The sequence below is a fragment of the Humulus lupulus genome, chromosome X (genome assembly GCF_963169125.1).
Source record: "Humulus lupulus chromosome X, drHumLupu1.1, whole genome shotgun sequence".
Taxonomy (NCBI): Eukaryota; Viridiplantae; Streptophyta; class Magnoliopsida; order Rosales; family Cannabaceae; genus Humulus; species Humulus lupulus.
Window position 1 is genome coordinate 130670551 of NC_084802.1, and position 16728 is coordinate 130687278.

Below are 16728 nucleotides of genomic sequence, written 5' to 3' on the forward strand. Positions count from 1 at the left end.
GTACCATTAATTCACTAGTGAATAATTAATCTATAATCTAATTATAGATTTGAGCTCAAAATCATTCAGTTCCAGAATTAACACTTAAGGGAACTAATATACGATCCGTTAGGAAAGATTAGATTCCGTATTGTTGATACATGTTCCCAGCCATCCATGATATTAAATCTCCAAAACAAAAGTCATTAGCCTCATTCTATGAAGAGACCTTAACGAATGAATTAAAAAAATTAATAAACATGAACAGGAGTTCATGAACACTCAGGATTTAGGTTGATCTATAAATGATCATCAGTTATGATATGAATTACAAGTCTTAATTGTTAAATGGTTTTTGGATAAAGACTTTTATTCATATCGGTCTATGTCATATATAATCATATTATATAAAGCACCTTTACCGAGATGTCTTACCACATCAATAATCTGAATCTAGATTATTTGTATCATCATGATACTCAGCAAACTGTACTTACAACTCCAATTAAAGAATTCCATAACTTTAATTTTTTGTTGTTGACTATTTTGATTCATTCATGTGATCTTAATTCTCTCATACTAATACAAGATCACATCCTCAATAATGAATATGGAATTTTTCTGATATTTACAAAATTATTCAAACAATAATTTAACAATCTAAATATAACAATAATTATAAACCATTGTATTTATTAATTCACATAAATAGCAAATGTTTTTTACATGCTTTTAGGACACACTCCTAACAATCTCCCACTTGTACTTAAAGCAGGTGAGGTATTTCTCTCAATCCCATATTACGTACATGACCCTCGAATTGCTTTTCGGGAAGCGTCTTCGTGTACGGGTCTGCCAGGTTGTGTTCTGATGCGATTTTTAGAATGGACACATCTCCTCTATGTATGATTTCTCTGACCAAGTGGTATTTGCGCTCTATATGCTTTCCCCTCTTGTGGCTTCTTGGTTCTTTAGAATTAGCAACTACTCCACTATTGTCACGGTAAAGAACAAGTGGTTTCTCCACTTCTGGAACCACTTCCAGATCAGTGTATAACTTTTTCAGTCAAACTGCTTCTTTAGCTGCTTCACAAGCTGCTATGTATTTAGCTTCCATGGTTGAATCAGCGAAACTGGATTGCTTAATGCTTCTCCAAACAACTGCTCCACCACCAAGAGTGAATACTGACCCAGAAGTAGACTTTCTACTATCCTTGTCAGATTGAAAATCCGAGTCAGTGTATCCAGTAGGTTCGAGGTCACTACCCGAGTATACTAGCATATAGTTTCTCGTTCTCCTGAGATACTTGACAATATGTTTCACCGCAATCCAATGTTCCAAACCTGGATTTGATTGATAACGACTAACAATCCCTACTGCATAACTTATGTCAGGTCTAGTACATAACATTGCATACATTAGGCTCCCTACAACTGATGCATATGGATACTTTCTCATATCCTCTTGCTCTTGTGGTGTCTTTGGATACTGATCTTTGCAAAAAGTAATTCCATGTATGGTCGGCAATTGACCCTTTTTGGAATTCTCCATAGAGAATCTTTCAAGCACTTTATCAATATAATTTGCTTGTGAAAGTGTTAGGAGCTTGTTCTTTCTATCTCTTGGAATTTTAATGCCTAGAACATAGCTTGCTGCTCCCAAATCTTTCATTTGGAATTTGTCAGCCAACCATTTCTTTACATTTGATAATGTCTCTACATCATTTCCAATGAGTATGTGTTAGGTTCATTTTATGTTTGTTTTAGAGATTGTTTTATGTTATGTTTTTAGTTATTTAGGATTGTTTAGCGCAGATTTATGCTTGTTTTCTTCTTGTTTCAGGCTTTAATGGTCAAGTACATAATATGGAGTGAAATGAGAAGAAACATGTTAAATATGATAAATAAGATGGATTTCGTGTTGATTGTGGAGTTTCAAGACATTATGTGTGGAAAATACTACATTGAAGATGCTCAACACACGCCGTTTATGCTCTATAACGCAAGTCTGAGACTTCAATCCACATTTTTACCATGATTTATTCACTTTATGGAAACACTTCTAGAAATAGACGTTGTAGATATTTCTCTTAGCTTTCCATATCTTTTTGAATCATTCAATTCGGAGTTATATCGAAGGAGTTATGATTAAAATGTGATGAGCTGACGCTGCAGGCTGTTCGAAACGAGTTTCGTTCTATTCTGACTTTAGCACTACAGCGCCATAATAAGAGCGCTACAGCGCTAGTGCACCAGATTTTGAGGCATTTTTCCACTGTTAATAGCGCTACAGCGCTCCAGAAGTAGCGCTACAGTGCTAGTGACGCGATTTTCACATTTATGACCACTTTTTGAATGGAAATTTGGTCTTTTCACTTGGAACTTTGGAGGGTTACTTAAGAAACATAATGTTGCGACTTTAGCAGTTTTTAGGGGGGGAGATTGACAAAAACCCTAGATTAAGCAAGGAGGCTAGGGAAGAAACAACAAGAAAGCTCAGAGTTCTTTTTCTTTTTCTTTATCTTTTGATTCTATGTTTATGTTTGATTTAGTCATGTTTATGAACTAAATTTCTGTTTAGGTTTTCTAATTGACTCTCTTGAAACTCTATTATGAGTTAATGCATTTATCTATTTCCTCTTCATTCTGAAATCTATTCAATTTGTGTTTATTGTGTATGTATTTGACTGCGCATCTTTTACATATGATTTACGAATTTGAATCAAAATCTGAAAAGTGAGATTTGAATATGCTAAAATTGAATAGACATAGACTTCAATTTAGAAAGAGAGTATCAAATTGGTTTATGTGATTGAAGGTTGTATTCACTGCTTCCTATTGTTTGAATTTACCATAGAAATATAGGGAATTCACACTAGGTCGAGTTTTCTATTTCTTAACTCGAATAGTTAACACTTTTGCAAACCTATCATTTCAGTGAAGAAGAGTTTTAGTAGTAATTGCATTAAAGATTAATAGAGTGGATAGTAGAGAAGATTAGGATTCCTATTTGTTTTACAGTGAATTCAATCCAAGGTTTTGCTAGTATTTGTTATTTTGTTTAATTTTTAATTATTGCTTCTGAATATTATAGTTTCTTTTGCGGTGTCTAAAAGAATCAAGAATTCTAATTGATCAAATAGAAAGAGAAATTAATTGACTGGTAATTGAGAATTCAGTCCTTGAGGACGATACTTGGTTTTTACCATATTATTACAAATTGCAACTATGTGCACTTGCATAGCTTAAAAATTTCGCAACAAGTTTTTGGCGCCGTTGCCGGGGACTGAAAATAATTATCAATATCAGTCTGATTAATTTTTATTATAATTTGATTTTAATTTCTCTTGTTTCTAATCTGTTTAGTTGCTTAATTTCTCTATCTCAGGTGAATTGTGTTATATGCGTGGCAGAAGAGGAGCAGACAGTCTTGTTCCTTTGAATCCTGAGATTGAAAAGTCTTGCAAGCAAAACATTTGTGAAGTGTAACACTTGTAAGAAATACAAAAGTGCAAACATACCTCATGTTTAAGACATCTTTTGGTATATTTTTAAGTTTTACACTGCCCAAATGTGCATATTAACATGTCAAACGTGTAGATCTTGAAAAAATACCCAAAAAAAAAAAAATCACCCCAAACGGACACCCGAGTGAAAAATTATGTCTCTTACAATAATTGCATCGAGCACCATCGAGCCACTATCGAGCTACCATCGAGCCACCATCGAGCTAAGTCATTTTTTCATGAAAAATCATGATTTTGAAGGTCTCATCGAGCTGGCATCGAGCGCCATTGAGCCACCATTCGCTGGGGCCTTCAAGATCAAGATTTTCATGAAAAAAATGACTTAGCTCGATGGTGGTTCGATGGTAGCTCGATAATGGCTCGATGGTGCTTGATGCAATTCTTGTAAAAGACATAATTTTTCACTCGGGTGTTCGTTTGGGGTGAATTTTTTTTTTTTTGGGTATTTTTTCAAGATCTACACGTTTGACATGTTAATATGCACATTTGGTGTAAATCCTATAATTGGCATTTTTATAGAAATATCTTTTTTCTTAAAAGAGAAATTGGTTGATTTAATTGTTTCCTTTTATTATAATTTTCGGAAATATTTGTTTTCCTTTTATTATAATTTTTGGAAATATTTGTTTTCCTTTTATTATAATTTTCGAAAAATAGATGTTTTCCTTTATTATATTGTTCGGATTTGTTTGGAAATATTTGGTTTCCTTTATTTCAATTTTCGGAAACCCTCTTTCCTCTTGTGTGTTTTTTGGTCAATAATATGCTTCCTTATTTAGCATATATTGTCTCATTTTGTTTATAAAGGAAACAAAGTTTATTGCAAATATTCTGTACTTACCCAAAGTTATTTTTGGATTATTTGCTGATACATTTTCGTGCAGCTCAAGGATTGCAATCAGGAAACTGGTTCTTAATGTCATTAATTATTGTTTCCTTTTTTAGCTTGTTTTGATCCGACACAGGTCTGAGCTGTCCCCACCGATATCGCATCTGTCGGATCAGCATCTTCTAAATAAGGCAACTCTTCGACAATCAAGAATAACTTCTGTGATTCTTGCCTTTATTAGAAGAATTCTTTCTCTGCCTTTGTGAGCACGAAAAAGACTCTATAAATAGGGCTCTAAAGGCAGTGAGAAAAGTGAACTCTTTGGTGCATTATTCGTGAGCTTTATTGTAATATTTGTGAGAGTTTTTCTTTGTATTCAAGATCATAAGTATTCATGTGATCTTGCAGAATTATGTGTGTTTAGATTTTAGTGGTGAGTTTATACCATGTTCATGAGTGAATACACATTGTAATTCGAACACAACGTTTATAGTCTTCGGGAGAAGATTTTTACAAGCCTTGCGTCGGGAGGATGCAAGCACTCGCTGACCATTGAAGGGAGTTCAAGTGGTTGAGCGTTTCAATCAAGATCAGATTAGTGAAGAGAAGTACAACAAGTTGCGGCAAATCTCAAGAGGGAGTCTTGTTTTGTTTAAGTCAATGTTTTTGTACTTGTGATTCTTTATTAATTGGTTTTATTCTCTGGGCGTGGCCCCAAGGAGTAGGTTATCCGAAAGGGTTTCTGAACCTTGTAAAAATTTGTTGTGTTCTTTATTGTTTTGCACTGTCTTTTTATTGTGTTCAGTTTCTGTCGTGATAAGTTTGGTTTCTGTCCCGACAGAACTGTATTTTGTGTAAACAGTTAATTACCATTCCGCACTTTAATTAATTCACTTGGTTTAATTAATTTGGTAATTACTAAAAACGGAATTTCATTTGGGAAGTTTAAAACTTAAAAATATACCAAAAGATGTCTTAAACATGAGATATGTTTGCACTTTTGTATTTTTTACAAGTGTTACACTTCACAAATGTGCATATTAACATGTCAAACGTATAGATCTTGAAAAAATACCCAAAATAAAAAAAAATCACCCCAAACGGACACCCGAGTGAAAAATTATGTCTCTTACAAGAATTGCATCGAGTACCATCGAGCACCATCGAACCACTATCAAGCTACCATCGAACCACCATCGAGCTAAGTCATTTTTTCATGAAAAATCATGATTTTGAAGGTCTCATCGAGCTGGCATCGAGCACCATCGAGCCACTATCAAACTATCATCGAGCAAAGTCATTTTTTCATGAAAAATCATGATTTTGAAGGTCTCATCGAGCACCATCGAACCACCATCGAGTAAGGTCAATCTTTTACAGATTTCAGAGTTTTAGATCTGAAAAAAATTGCAAAAAAAACCCAAAAATCATGTCCAAATCTGTTCGAAATATAATATTTAGTGTAGTGGTGTTGTTGTGAGGTGAGAGAGAGTGAAATAAGAGAGAGAGAGGGAGAAGTGAGAAGAGAGAAATGAGAAGTGAGGAAGAAGTGGAAATAACATTTTAGGTAAACTGTAAAAAAAAATAGCATTATTTTATAATATGTCTAGCATTTTTTTTATAATTATAAAAATGATCAAGCATACAAATTAAAATTTCTCTTGCAAAAACATAAGTTAACAAATAGGATATTCCCATATTTAAACGAGCCGATGTTGATGCAGATATTAAGTCATTTAGCTATCATCATTTAACATTGGGACTGCTCTTAGTATTGGAGGTTGGGTTCGTTACAACTCCAGCAAAAATGTTGGTCCTAAGCCAAGCTTCTGGCGGAGTTCTCTCAGCCAGAAGTTGCTCTCTGAGGTCTTCTCCGGCATTGACGAGTCCAAATTCTCCACTTTGTTCTAATCGCAAATCTAAGTTCGTCTCGACCAGATATCCCTACAAACGATTTCCTCTTTCTCTTGCAAAAGCAGAACAAGGTGTGGATTCGACCTCCTGCACCGCCAAGCAGTCTTTCTCTTCCTCTCCCGCCTCGAACTCTCCCGCTTTCGATAATGACCAAAGGGTTTTCGTGGGTGATGATAATGTTCCCTTGGAAGGTGTTATCCAGTTCGATAAACCCGACTCCTATTCTCGTTTCAAAAAATGGGGGTAATTTTTATTTGTTTTAATTACTAATTTCTGTCAATCTTTTTTTTTTTGTCCTTATGTTGTAATTTCGAATTCTGGATTTGGGTTCAGGCGTGTGGCTCTGTTTGCTGGCGGGGATGTTTTGGCATTGCTTGCATTCGCTGCAATTGGACGATTTAGTCGTGGGTTCTCGGTGTTTGATGCTGAAACTCTTCGCACGGCCGACCCTTTTATTGCCGGTTCGTTTGTTTTCCTTTTGAAATTGAAATCACGAACTTTGTATTGAATTTATTTTCGGGAAAAGTAATAATAATTGTGGTTAAACAGGGTGGTTTTTGAGTGCTTATTTCCTTGGAGGTTATGGGGAAGATGGACGAGGAATGAATGGTCTGTCCAAAGGTGTTACTGCTACAGTAAAATCATGGGCTCTGGGAATTCCAGTAAGTTCGAACTTAAAAACTTTGACTCCCTTTTTAATATTTCATTTTAAGGTGTTATAATTTATAACCTTTATGGAAAAACAAACTTTCTTATAATGATTCCTGCTGAAAAGTTTGGAATTGGGAGTTTAAAATTATCAAACTGATTCTCATTTACTCTTCATCACTACTTGAATCTTTTGTTCATTCATTAGTATCATGAAAGAAAAGTTGTGACTTCTGAGAGAATTGGTAGGATGAATAAGAAAACTTTTTTTGTATTGGCAAAAGGTGTAGAATAATTTTGTAGGAATTGTTTATTTTGAGGGAAATTTGAGAATGTATACATCCTGATATCCTTTAATTATAATAAAAGAGAAATTTGAGTTTTTACAGGGGTTATAAGTTAAAAAAATACTAGGCATTTAAATCATTTCAAAAAAATGTTAATTCTTTTGACAATACCAAAAATATTCTTCTCATATTTTTTCTTATCTACTTCCCCTTCTCTCTTCCCTCTCTCTCCCTTAACCCATTCCTCTCAACTTCATCTCTAAAAACAAAAAAATATTCATGGGTAAAGTAAAATATAATAGAAATCAATGTAACAACAAGTATTCCTCACTCAGATACTAAAATACTATATTTCGAACAGATTTGGGCATAATTTTTTGGTTTTTTTTGCGATTTTTTTTAGATCTGAAACTTTGAAACTGTTAGGACTGACATTCGGTTTACTTATGCTAGGAGAGCTAGGTCAACACCTAAGGGGTAAGGTAGTCTTTCGGTTGGGTCAGGGGCTTTTTGGTCATTGCTGTAACAGAAAGGGAGTGAGCCAATATAGGTAGTGGGGAGGTCAGTGAGTGGGGTATGCTTGAGCTAGAATCTGCTTACTGCATAGGAGGGTCCCAGGCTCTCGAATACCTGTGGAAAGTTGTACTGGTTGGTTGCTGAATTGAGATACAAATTCTACTGGTTTTGGGCACAATTCTCTCTGCTGTCTCTTTGTACTGTTCTATTGGTTTGCTAACTCTCTTGTAGGAAGTCGGGGCATAACAATTGGTATCAGAGCCCTTCGATTCCTGGTGGATGCCGAACACTCGGATGGATTCTAGAGTTGACTCCGTTGAAGCTCACTTAGCTGCTCTTCAGGACACGGTGACATCGCACGCTCATGGGATGGCGGTGATCACTGAGAAACTGGAAATGGTGATTAAGGGCCAAGCTCTCATCGCCTCGGAGTTGGCCACGGGTCGGTTCGGCTCTGATCGTCCGCTGAGAGCCGGTGAGCAGTCCTCGGCCGGTTCACCCCAACAAGGGGGGTCGTCGGGCCGCGCGGGAGACCGGGGCTATCGCCATGAATTCCGCGCTCGGAAAATTGAATTGCCTGTGTATTCGGGGGCTGACTCGGACGAGTGGGCTTATTGGGCTGAACGGTATTTCGGCTTGCAACGGTTGTCGGAGGCGGAGCAATTGGTGGCTGTGATCATGTGTTTCGAGGGGGCCGCTTTGCATTGGTTTTGCTGGGAAAATCTGAGGCGGCCGATTGCTTTGTGGGAGGAGCTGAATCCTTACTTGTCAAAAGATTCCGTCCCGTGACAGAGGGTTCTCTATACGATCGGTTGCTCGATCTCCGGCAAATATCCACTGTCCAAGACTGTCGGAGACAGTTCGAATCCATTGCCTCGACGCTGGGGACGATCGAAGACTCCATGCTGGTCTCCACCTTTCTGAAGGGCTTGAAGCTGGACATTCAGGGCCCTTTACGTATCCTCAAGCCCGCGGGCCTGGCCCAATTGATGGAACTGGTTTAAGTGATTGAGGCCAATCAGACCTTGGTTCGGGCTCATCGTGGTGGGCCGCCCAAGCCGAACCCTAACCCGACTCGACCATTGGGCCCCTTGCAGATCGAGAGCCCTCGGGGCACCTTTCCTTTGTCGGCTTCCCTTTCGCCCACCGCGGCTTCACCCCCTGCATCCTCGACAGCTTACCGACGGCTGACCGAGGCGGAGCTCCAGGACCGGAAATCTCGTGGTGTTTGTTTTAAGTGCGAGGGCGGGGCAAGTGGCGTCGGGGGCATGAGTGTAAATTTCCGGAGTTGCAAATTATTTTGGTCCAAGATGAGGCCACTGTTGACGCGGCTGAGGACCCGATTGAGGAGTTGCTGGGTTTGCCTACGGGTACTCCGACATCGACGGCTTTGGAGGCACATATTGTAGAGGTTTCACTGAATTCTGTGGTGGGGTTAACTTCGCCGAAGACTATGAAGTTGTTGGGTAGTATTCATGGCAAGGGAAATGGTGGTTTTGCTTGACAGTGGGGCTACGCACAACTTCATCACCGCTGACTTGGTTTCGGCATTGCAGCTGCCAATTTCTAGAACTGAAACGTATGGGGTTCAGATGGGTACGGGGCAGGCCGTGCACGGGGAAGGAGTATGCCGACAAGAATTGGAGATCATTGACGATTTTTTGCCCTTACCGTTGGGCAGCACTGATGTTATTCTGGGCATTCAGTGGCTTGAGACTTTGGGCGGCACATACCACCATTGAAAGGATCATATCATGAAGCTGAATGTTGGGGGTAAGGCCTATACGCTACGGGGCGATCCTTCGCTGCATAAAACCCGAGTATCCCTTAAGACAATGTGCAAGATTTTATAGCAGGAGCGTCAAGGAGTTTGGGTGGAATTGGGGACGTCTATGGTTACCTCACCGAGGGCAGAGACCACCGGCCCAACTGCGGCCCTCATTGAGAAATTTGCTTCGGTCTTGGCTATGCCAGCCACATTGCCGCCGCCTCGGAGTCATGATCACCGTATACCCTTGTGGCCAGGGACCTCCCCGATTAGTGTGCGACCATATCGGTACCCCCAAATTCAGAAGGATGAGATTGAGCGGTTAGTGGGAGAGATGCTGGCGGCTGGTATCATTCGCCCCAGTACCAGTCCATACTCCAACCTGATTCTGGTGGTTAAGAAGGACGGGAGTTGGCGATTTTGTGTGGATTACCGTGCCCTCAACCGTGAGACGGTCGTCGATAAGTTTCCCATTCCCGTTATCGATGAGTTGTTGGATGAACTCCATGGCGCCAAGGTCTTCTTGAAGTTGGATCTCCGTTCGGGATATCATCAAATCCGAGTATGGCCGGAGGACGTTCACAAGACGACTTTTCGAACTCATGAGGGTCACTACGAGTTCGTGGTCATGCCGTTTGGGCTGACAAACGCCCCTGCCATGTTTCAATCCTTGATGAACGAAGTCTTCAAGCCATTTCTACGGCGTTTTGTGTTGGTCTTCTTTGATGACATATTAGTTTACAGCCCGGATACCGACTCCCACATGGAGCACCTTTCCTTGGTCCTACAGATGTTGGTTCAGCACAGGTTGTATGCGAACCTAAAGAAATGCTGTTTTTTCCAATGCCAGTTGGAGTATTTGGGTCATATCATCTTTGCGGAGGGCGTGGCCGTGGACCCCTCGAAGATCTAGGCTATGGTGGATTGGCCACTACCAACCACACTCAAGGAGTTGCGGGGATTCTTAGGACTGACGGGGTACTATCGGAAGTTTGTGGCCGGATATGGGGCCATTGCTCGACCACTCACGGACCAATTGAAGACGGATCAATTCGGGTGGACCAGGGAAGCTTCGGAGGCGTTTATGGCTCTCAAGACAGCCTTAGTATTTGTGCCCGTGTTGGCTTTACCTGACTTTACCAAACAATTCGTTGTGGACACGGATGCTTCAGGGTATGGCATTGGGGCGGTCTTAATGCAAGAAGGGCGTCCACTCGCTTTTTTCAGCTAGGCACTTAAACCTCGTGCCCAATTGAAGTCCATCTATGAGAAAGAACTTATGGCGATTGTCCTTGCCATTTTGAAGTGGCGGCCGTATTTGTTGGGTCGAAAGTTTATAGTGAGAACGGACCAAAAAAGCTTGAAGTTTTTGCTAGAGCAATGCCTTGTGTCGCAAGAACATCAAAAGTGGCTGGTGAAAATTCTGGGCTATGACTTTGAGATACATTTTCGGCCAGGAGTGGGCAATAGTGTAGCTGATGCGCTTTCTTGGTTACCCCAGTGGAGTGTGCCACTTTATCCTCTACTACTTGGCTAGATTGGGACGTGGTGGCTCAGGAGGTGTAGCAAGACATTGTTTAGTGGGGTGCTAGCTGACCTTGCCCAAGGGAAGGGGGTTCCGGGTTTTACTAGGGAGCAAGGTCGTCTCCTTTATAAGGGCAAATTAGTCCTCACGGCTACATCGACATTGCTGCCAGAATTCTTGCGTGATTACCATTGTTCACCGGTTGGGGGACATTCCGGGGAGTCTCGGGCTTACCAACGACTACGACGCGATGTGTCTTGGCCGGGTATGAAAAAGGCAGTGGTAGAGTTTGTGCGGCACTGTGACGTTTGCCAAAGGAACAAGAGTATGGCCATGTCGCTTGCGGGGTTGCTGCAGCCACTACTGCTGCCAGAGCGCGTTTGGGAGGATGTCTCGATGGATTTTATTGAAGGATTACCCAAATCTGAAGGGGTGGACTCGATTTTAGTGGTAGTGGATCGGCTGAGTAAATACAACCACTTTATTGGTCTCAAACATCCTTTCCATGCTCGGACCGTTGCGGAAAAGTTTGTTGATTATGTGGTCAAGTTACATGGCGTACCACGCAATATAGTTTCTGACAGGGACCGGATTTTTCTGAGCAATTTCTAGGAGTTGTTTCGGTTGTAGGGTACGGAACTTAAGCGGAGCAGGGCCTACCACCCCCAGACCGATGGCCAAATGGAGGTGGTTAACATGTGCCTTGAAACTTATCTATGCTGTTTCGCTTCGGAGAAGCCTCGAGTATGGGCGAAATGGCTGTCTTGGGCTGAATATTGGTACAATACTACATTCCATTCGGCCTTGGGGTGCATCCCGTTCAAGGCTTTGTATGGTCATGATCCACCTTCTTTGCTTCGCTATGAGAATGGCACCACTACCGTTGTGGCAGTCGAACAGTTGCTAGAAGACAGAGACGCTTTTTTGGATGTTTTGAAGATGCATTTGTTGAGGGCACAGCAGCAGATGAAGGCAGTGGCTGATTTATCTCGGCGACCAGTGGAGTTTCAGGAGGGGGACTCGGTGTTCGTCAAGCTGCGCCCATACAGACAGAAATCCCTAGCGATTCGGAAGAACGAAAAACTGGCAGCACGCTTTTATTGGCCATTTAAGGTGCTGTCTAGGATCGGCCCCATTGCTCTCAACTCCATCTCTAAAAAAAAAAAAATCATGGGTAAAGTAAAATATAATAGAAATCAATGTAACAACTAGTATTCCTCACTTAGATACTAAAATACTATATTTCGAACATTTGGGCATAATTTTTTGGTTTTTTTTGCGATTTTTTTTAGATCTGAAACTTTAAAATCTGTTAGGACTGACATTCGGTTTGCTTATGCTAGGAGAGCCAGGTCAACACCTAAGGGGTAAGGTAGTCTTTCGGTTGGGTCAGGGGCTTTTTGGTCATTACTGTAACAGAAAGGGAGTGAGCCAATATAGGTAGTGGGGAGGTCAGTGAGTGGGGTATGCTTGAGCTAGAATCTGCTTACTGCATAGGAGGGTCCCAGGCTCTCGAATACCAGTGGAAAGTTGTACTGTTTGGTTGCTGAATTGAGATACAAATTCTACTGGTTTTGGGCACAATTCTCTCTGCCGTCTCTCTGTACTGTTCTGTTGGTTTTCTAACTCTCTTGCAGGTAGTCGGGGCATAACAAAATCTGCAGAAAATCGACGTGGTTCGATGGGGCCTTCAAAATCAAGATTTTCATGAAAAAATCGATGTTGCTCGATGGAGGTTCGATGGTGGTTTGATGCAATTCTTGCAAGATACGTAATTTTTCACTTGAGTGTCTGTTTGAGGTGATTTTTTTTTATTTTGGGTATTTTTTCAAAATCTACACGCTTGAGATGTGTATGTACACATTTGAGAAATGTAAATCTTGAAAAAAAAAAATGACAAATGCAAAACATACCTCATGTTCAATATTTGTTTTGGTATGTTTTCAAGTTCTAAACTTTGAAAATGTGTATGTGAACATTTAAAACGTATAGATCTAAAAAAAATACCCAAAATAAAAAAAAATAATCCTAAACGGACATCCGAGTGAAAAATTATGTCTCTTACAAGAATTGCATCGAGCAACCATCAAGCCACCATCGATCAACGTCGATTTTTTCATGAAAATATTGATTTTGAAGGCCCCATCGAGCTGGTATCGAGCAACAATCGAGCAAAGACAATTTTCTACATCTTTCAGAGTTTCAGATCTGAAAAATAACTCAAAAATCATGCCCAACTCGATAGAGTTCGATGCTACCTCGATGGGGTATTTAAAATTAATATTTTCATGAAAAAATCGACATTGCTCGATGGTGGTTCGAAGCAATTATTGTAAGAGATAATTTTTCACTCGGGGTGTCCGTTTGTGATGATTTTTTTTTTTATTTTGGATTTTTTTTTTTGAGATCTACATGTTTTAGATGTTCACATACACATTTTTTAAATTTAGAACTTGAAAACATATCTTGAACATGAGGTATGTTTTGCATTTGTCATTTTTCTCAAGATTTATATTTCTCAAATGTGTATATACACATTTCAAACGTGTAGATCTTGAAAAAATACCCTTAATAAAAAAATCACCCAAAACGAACACCCGAGTGAAAAATAACGTATCTTGCAAGAATCGCATCGAACATCATCGAGCAACATCGATTTTTTCATAAAAATCTTGATTTTGAAGGCCCCATCGAACCACGTCGATTTTCTGCAGATTTCAAAGTTTCATATCTGAAAAAAATCGCAAAAAAAACTCAAAAACCATGCCCAGATCTGTTTGAAATGTAGTATTTTAGTGTCCTAATTAAGGAATATTTGCTATTACATTGAGTTTTCTTATATTTTACCTTACCCATGAATTTTTTTTCTAGAAAGAGAGTTGAGAGGAATGGGTTGAGGGAGAGAGAAGAGGAAGTGGATGGAAAAATTATTGGATTGGTATTTTGGGTATTGTAAAAAAATTTGGCATTTTTTTTTAAATGATTAGAAGACCTAGCATTTTTTTTATTTAAGACACCTCATTAAGCATAAAATCTCAAATTTACCTAATAAAATATGCACTTTAATAAAAATTGGGAAGGTAGGCTTTTTAAAAAAAATTAGACTAAAAAGCCCCTTTCATTCATTAAAAGCCCTCTCTTTCTCAAACCGTCTTTCGCCTCCTCTCTCATTTCACTTTCTCCTCCCATTTTTCTTTTCTCTACCCACAATCATATAAAAAAAAACCATGAAAATTTGACACCATCATTGAAGCAACATTTTTATGTTTTATTGTTTGAAAATTCAATCGAAAAAATATTTACTACAAAATTATTATCATTATTATTGATTTTAAATCTGAATTAAAAAAATTGCTTACATTTTAGCAAAATCTTTGTTTAGCTATGCTTAACAATAGTCTAGCGATGTCCTCTTAGAACTTGATTTTTTAGTTAAAAAATGATGCCAGATCGATAATTAATGTTGCTTAACAATGGTCTAGCAATGATCCCATAAAAACTTGATTTTTTAGGCAAAAAATAATGCTTAACGATAGTCTAGCCATGATTCCATGAAAACTTGATTTTTTTTAGGCAAAAAACGATGGTAAATCAATGCTAATGATCGATTAGCGATGGTCTCATAGAAAATTAATCTTTTAGACAAAACGATGCCAAAATCGATTATTTGCGATGGTTTACGATGAAATTTGATAAAAATTTTGATGAGAGATAACTTTTTACTAAGTTGTCAATTTAAGGTTTTTTTTTCTTCTTAATTTTGGCCTTTTTTTTTAAATCTACACATTTAGAATGTGGAGAACCTTAAATTTGGAGTGTAAAATAACAAATTTCAAGATCTGTTAGTTTGGGGCATAATGAAAGTTGAGACTTAAATAATCGAAGTTTGTAGTTCTACACACTCAAAATTTAAGATTTTATACATTATAAATGCGTAGATCTCGAAAAAAATATCAAAATTAAATAAAAAACCCCCAAACCATAGTTATGCTGTATCAAAGTTTTTATTAAATTTTATTGTAAACCATCTATTTTGGCATCCTTTTTTTATCTAAAAAATGAAGTTGTCATGAGATCATCACTAGACCATCAATAAGCATTGATTTAGCAATGTTTTTTACTTTTTTTTTTTTTTAAATTAAGTTTTCATGAAACCGTTGCTTGACTATTGTTAAGCATCAATTTAACATCGTCTTTTGCCTGAAAAATCAAATTTTCATGGAACCATCGATTTCACTCGTAAATCTACAATTTTGAGAGTTCCATATGTGGAAAAAATAATACAAACAAAACCAAAAAATCTTGTATATAAATGTTTGAATGAAAGGTACTTTTTGGTCTAAATTTTTTAAAATAGCACACATTTCAGCCTTTTATTAAAATTGACATTTTATAATTAAGGGATATTAGGATGCATACATCCTCAAGTTTCCTTTTATTTATATGTGGTAACGGCTTCATTGGAAGTCATGGATAGGGATATCTACATGTATAATGTAGTCTTACTATCAGAGGAGAGCTGGGTTTTTTTTTCACTTGTTTTTAGAATTTTGATCAATTACCAATGCTAATTGTAATGCCCCTGTGAATCTCCTTTTCCACGCTCTGGCAGCTGGGGATTGCTATAAGAGCAGTGACAACCGCTCATTTTCCAGCATATCCGTTTATATTGGTTACCATGGGAAGCACTGCTGTATTACTTACTGGATGGAGAGCAATAGTGTACAGCCTTCTTCCCAATGATAAAATGAAGAAGAGTGACAATTACCGCCGTGGTAGCCTGTTTGAATTGTTTGAGGTAAAAATACTCTCTGCTTGGTGTTATTTCGATTTAAGCAAGAAGTTCAAAATCTTTTAAATTGATAATTGGCGTGGTCTCTATCCTTTCACTTGATAATTGCACTGCTTCATTCAGAGTTTCTTGTACATTGTCCTTGGATTTAGAAGCATGTTAGGCTCCACTACATAGAAGCGTCATATTTTAGAACACTTTTTTATTGGATCTAGACTAACAAACTCTTCAATTATTGTCGCGTTGTTGGGGAGATTATCCAATATATGCCAATGTCGTAAATTTTCAAGGGTCACACTTAGTACATTAGTTCCATATTAAAATCAGATAGATTCTTCATTCTCACCCCCTATAGTTCAATGTAATCAGTTCTGAATAATGTTTGTATTCTCTTTTGGTTTGCAGTTGCTCACATCATTAGTTCGAAGGTGGTGATATCAACCATTAGCATTCTGTGTTTGTAGAGTACTCCTATTTTGAATCTAGGCACCAAGTTTCTTTGTCACCATACTTTTCAGCTGTTACGTAGCTGAGTGGTTAGAAAATGTGTCCAATGTTTTGCTACCAATTTTGTTGTCTGATCTGTAATCTCCCACAGCAAAGATTGTGAGAACAAAAGTTGGCAATCTTCTTATATCAAATTCCTCAGCAGAGGCTTTGCTAAGAAAAGACTTCCAATGGCTAGCTTAATTCCCAAAGCCTGAACTGAGATAGTCACAAAAACAAGTATTTTCTCAAAAAGAATTAAGACTATACGGTACTGCACCTAGAAATCGGAAGGTACCCAGTGTGCAGCATCAAATTCAACCTACAAAACTATATTGTGAATTGCATATAGGTGATTTGCTTGTTTGTGAGATAAGAGAATGTTCACTAATGTGCCCTAGACACGAAAACTTTGAGATTAAAATTAATATAAAAAATACATGTATTTTTGTGTAAT

The 16728-nt window shown here is 38.4% G+C and overlaps 1 protein-coding gene across 1 annotated transcript; it reads left to right on the forward strand.

The window, feature by feature from the left end:
• The first annotated feature begins 6042 nt into the window (after positions 1–6042).
• LOC133807439 (uncharacterized) lies at positions 6043–16454 on the forward strand. The gene is made up of 5 exons (XM_062245776.1): positions 6043–6492; positions 6583–6710; positions 6799–6911; positions 15606–15791; positions 16191–16454. The coding sequence occupies exons 1-5, from the start codon at positions 6143–6145 to the stop codon at positions 16218–16220; spliced, it is 807 nt and encodes a 268-aa protein (XP_062101760.1). The 5' UTR covers positions 6043–6142; the 3' UTR covers positions 16221–16454.
• The last annotated feature ends 274 nt before the right edge of the window (positions 16455–16728 follow it).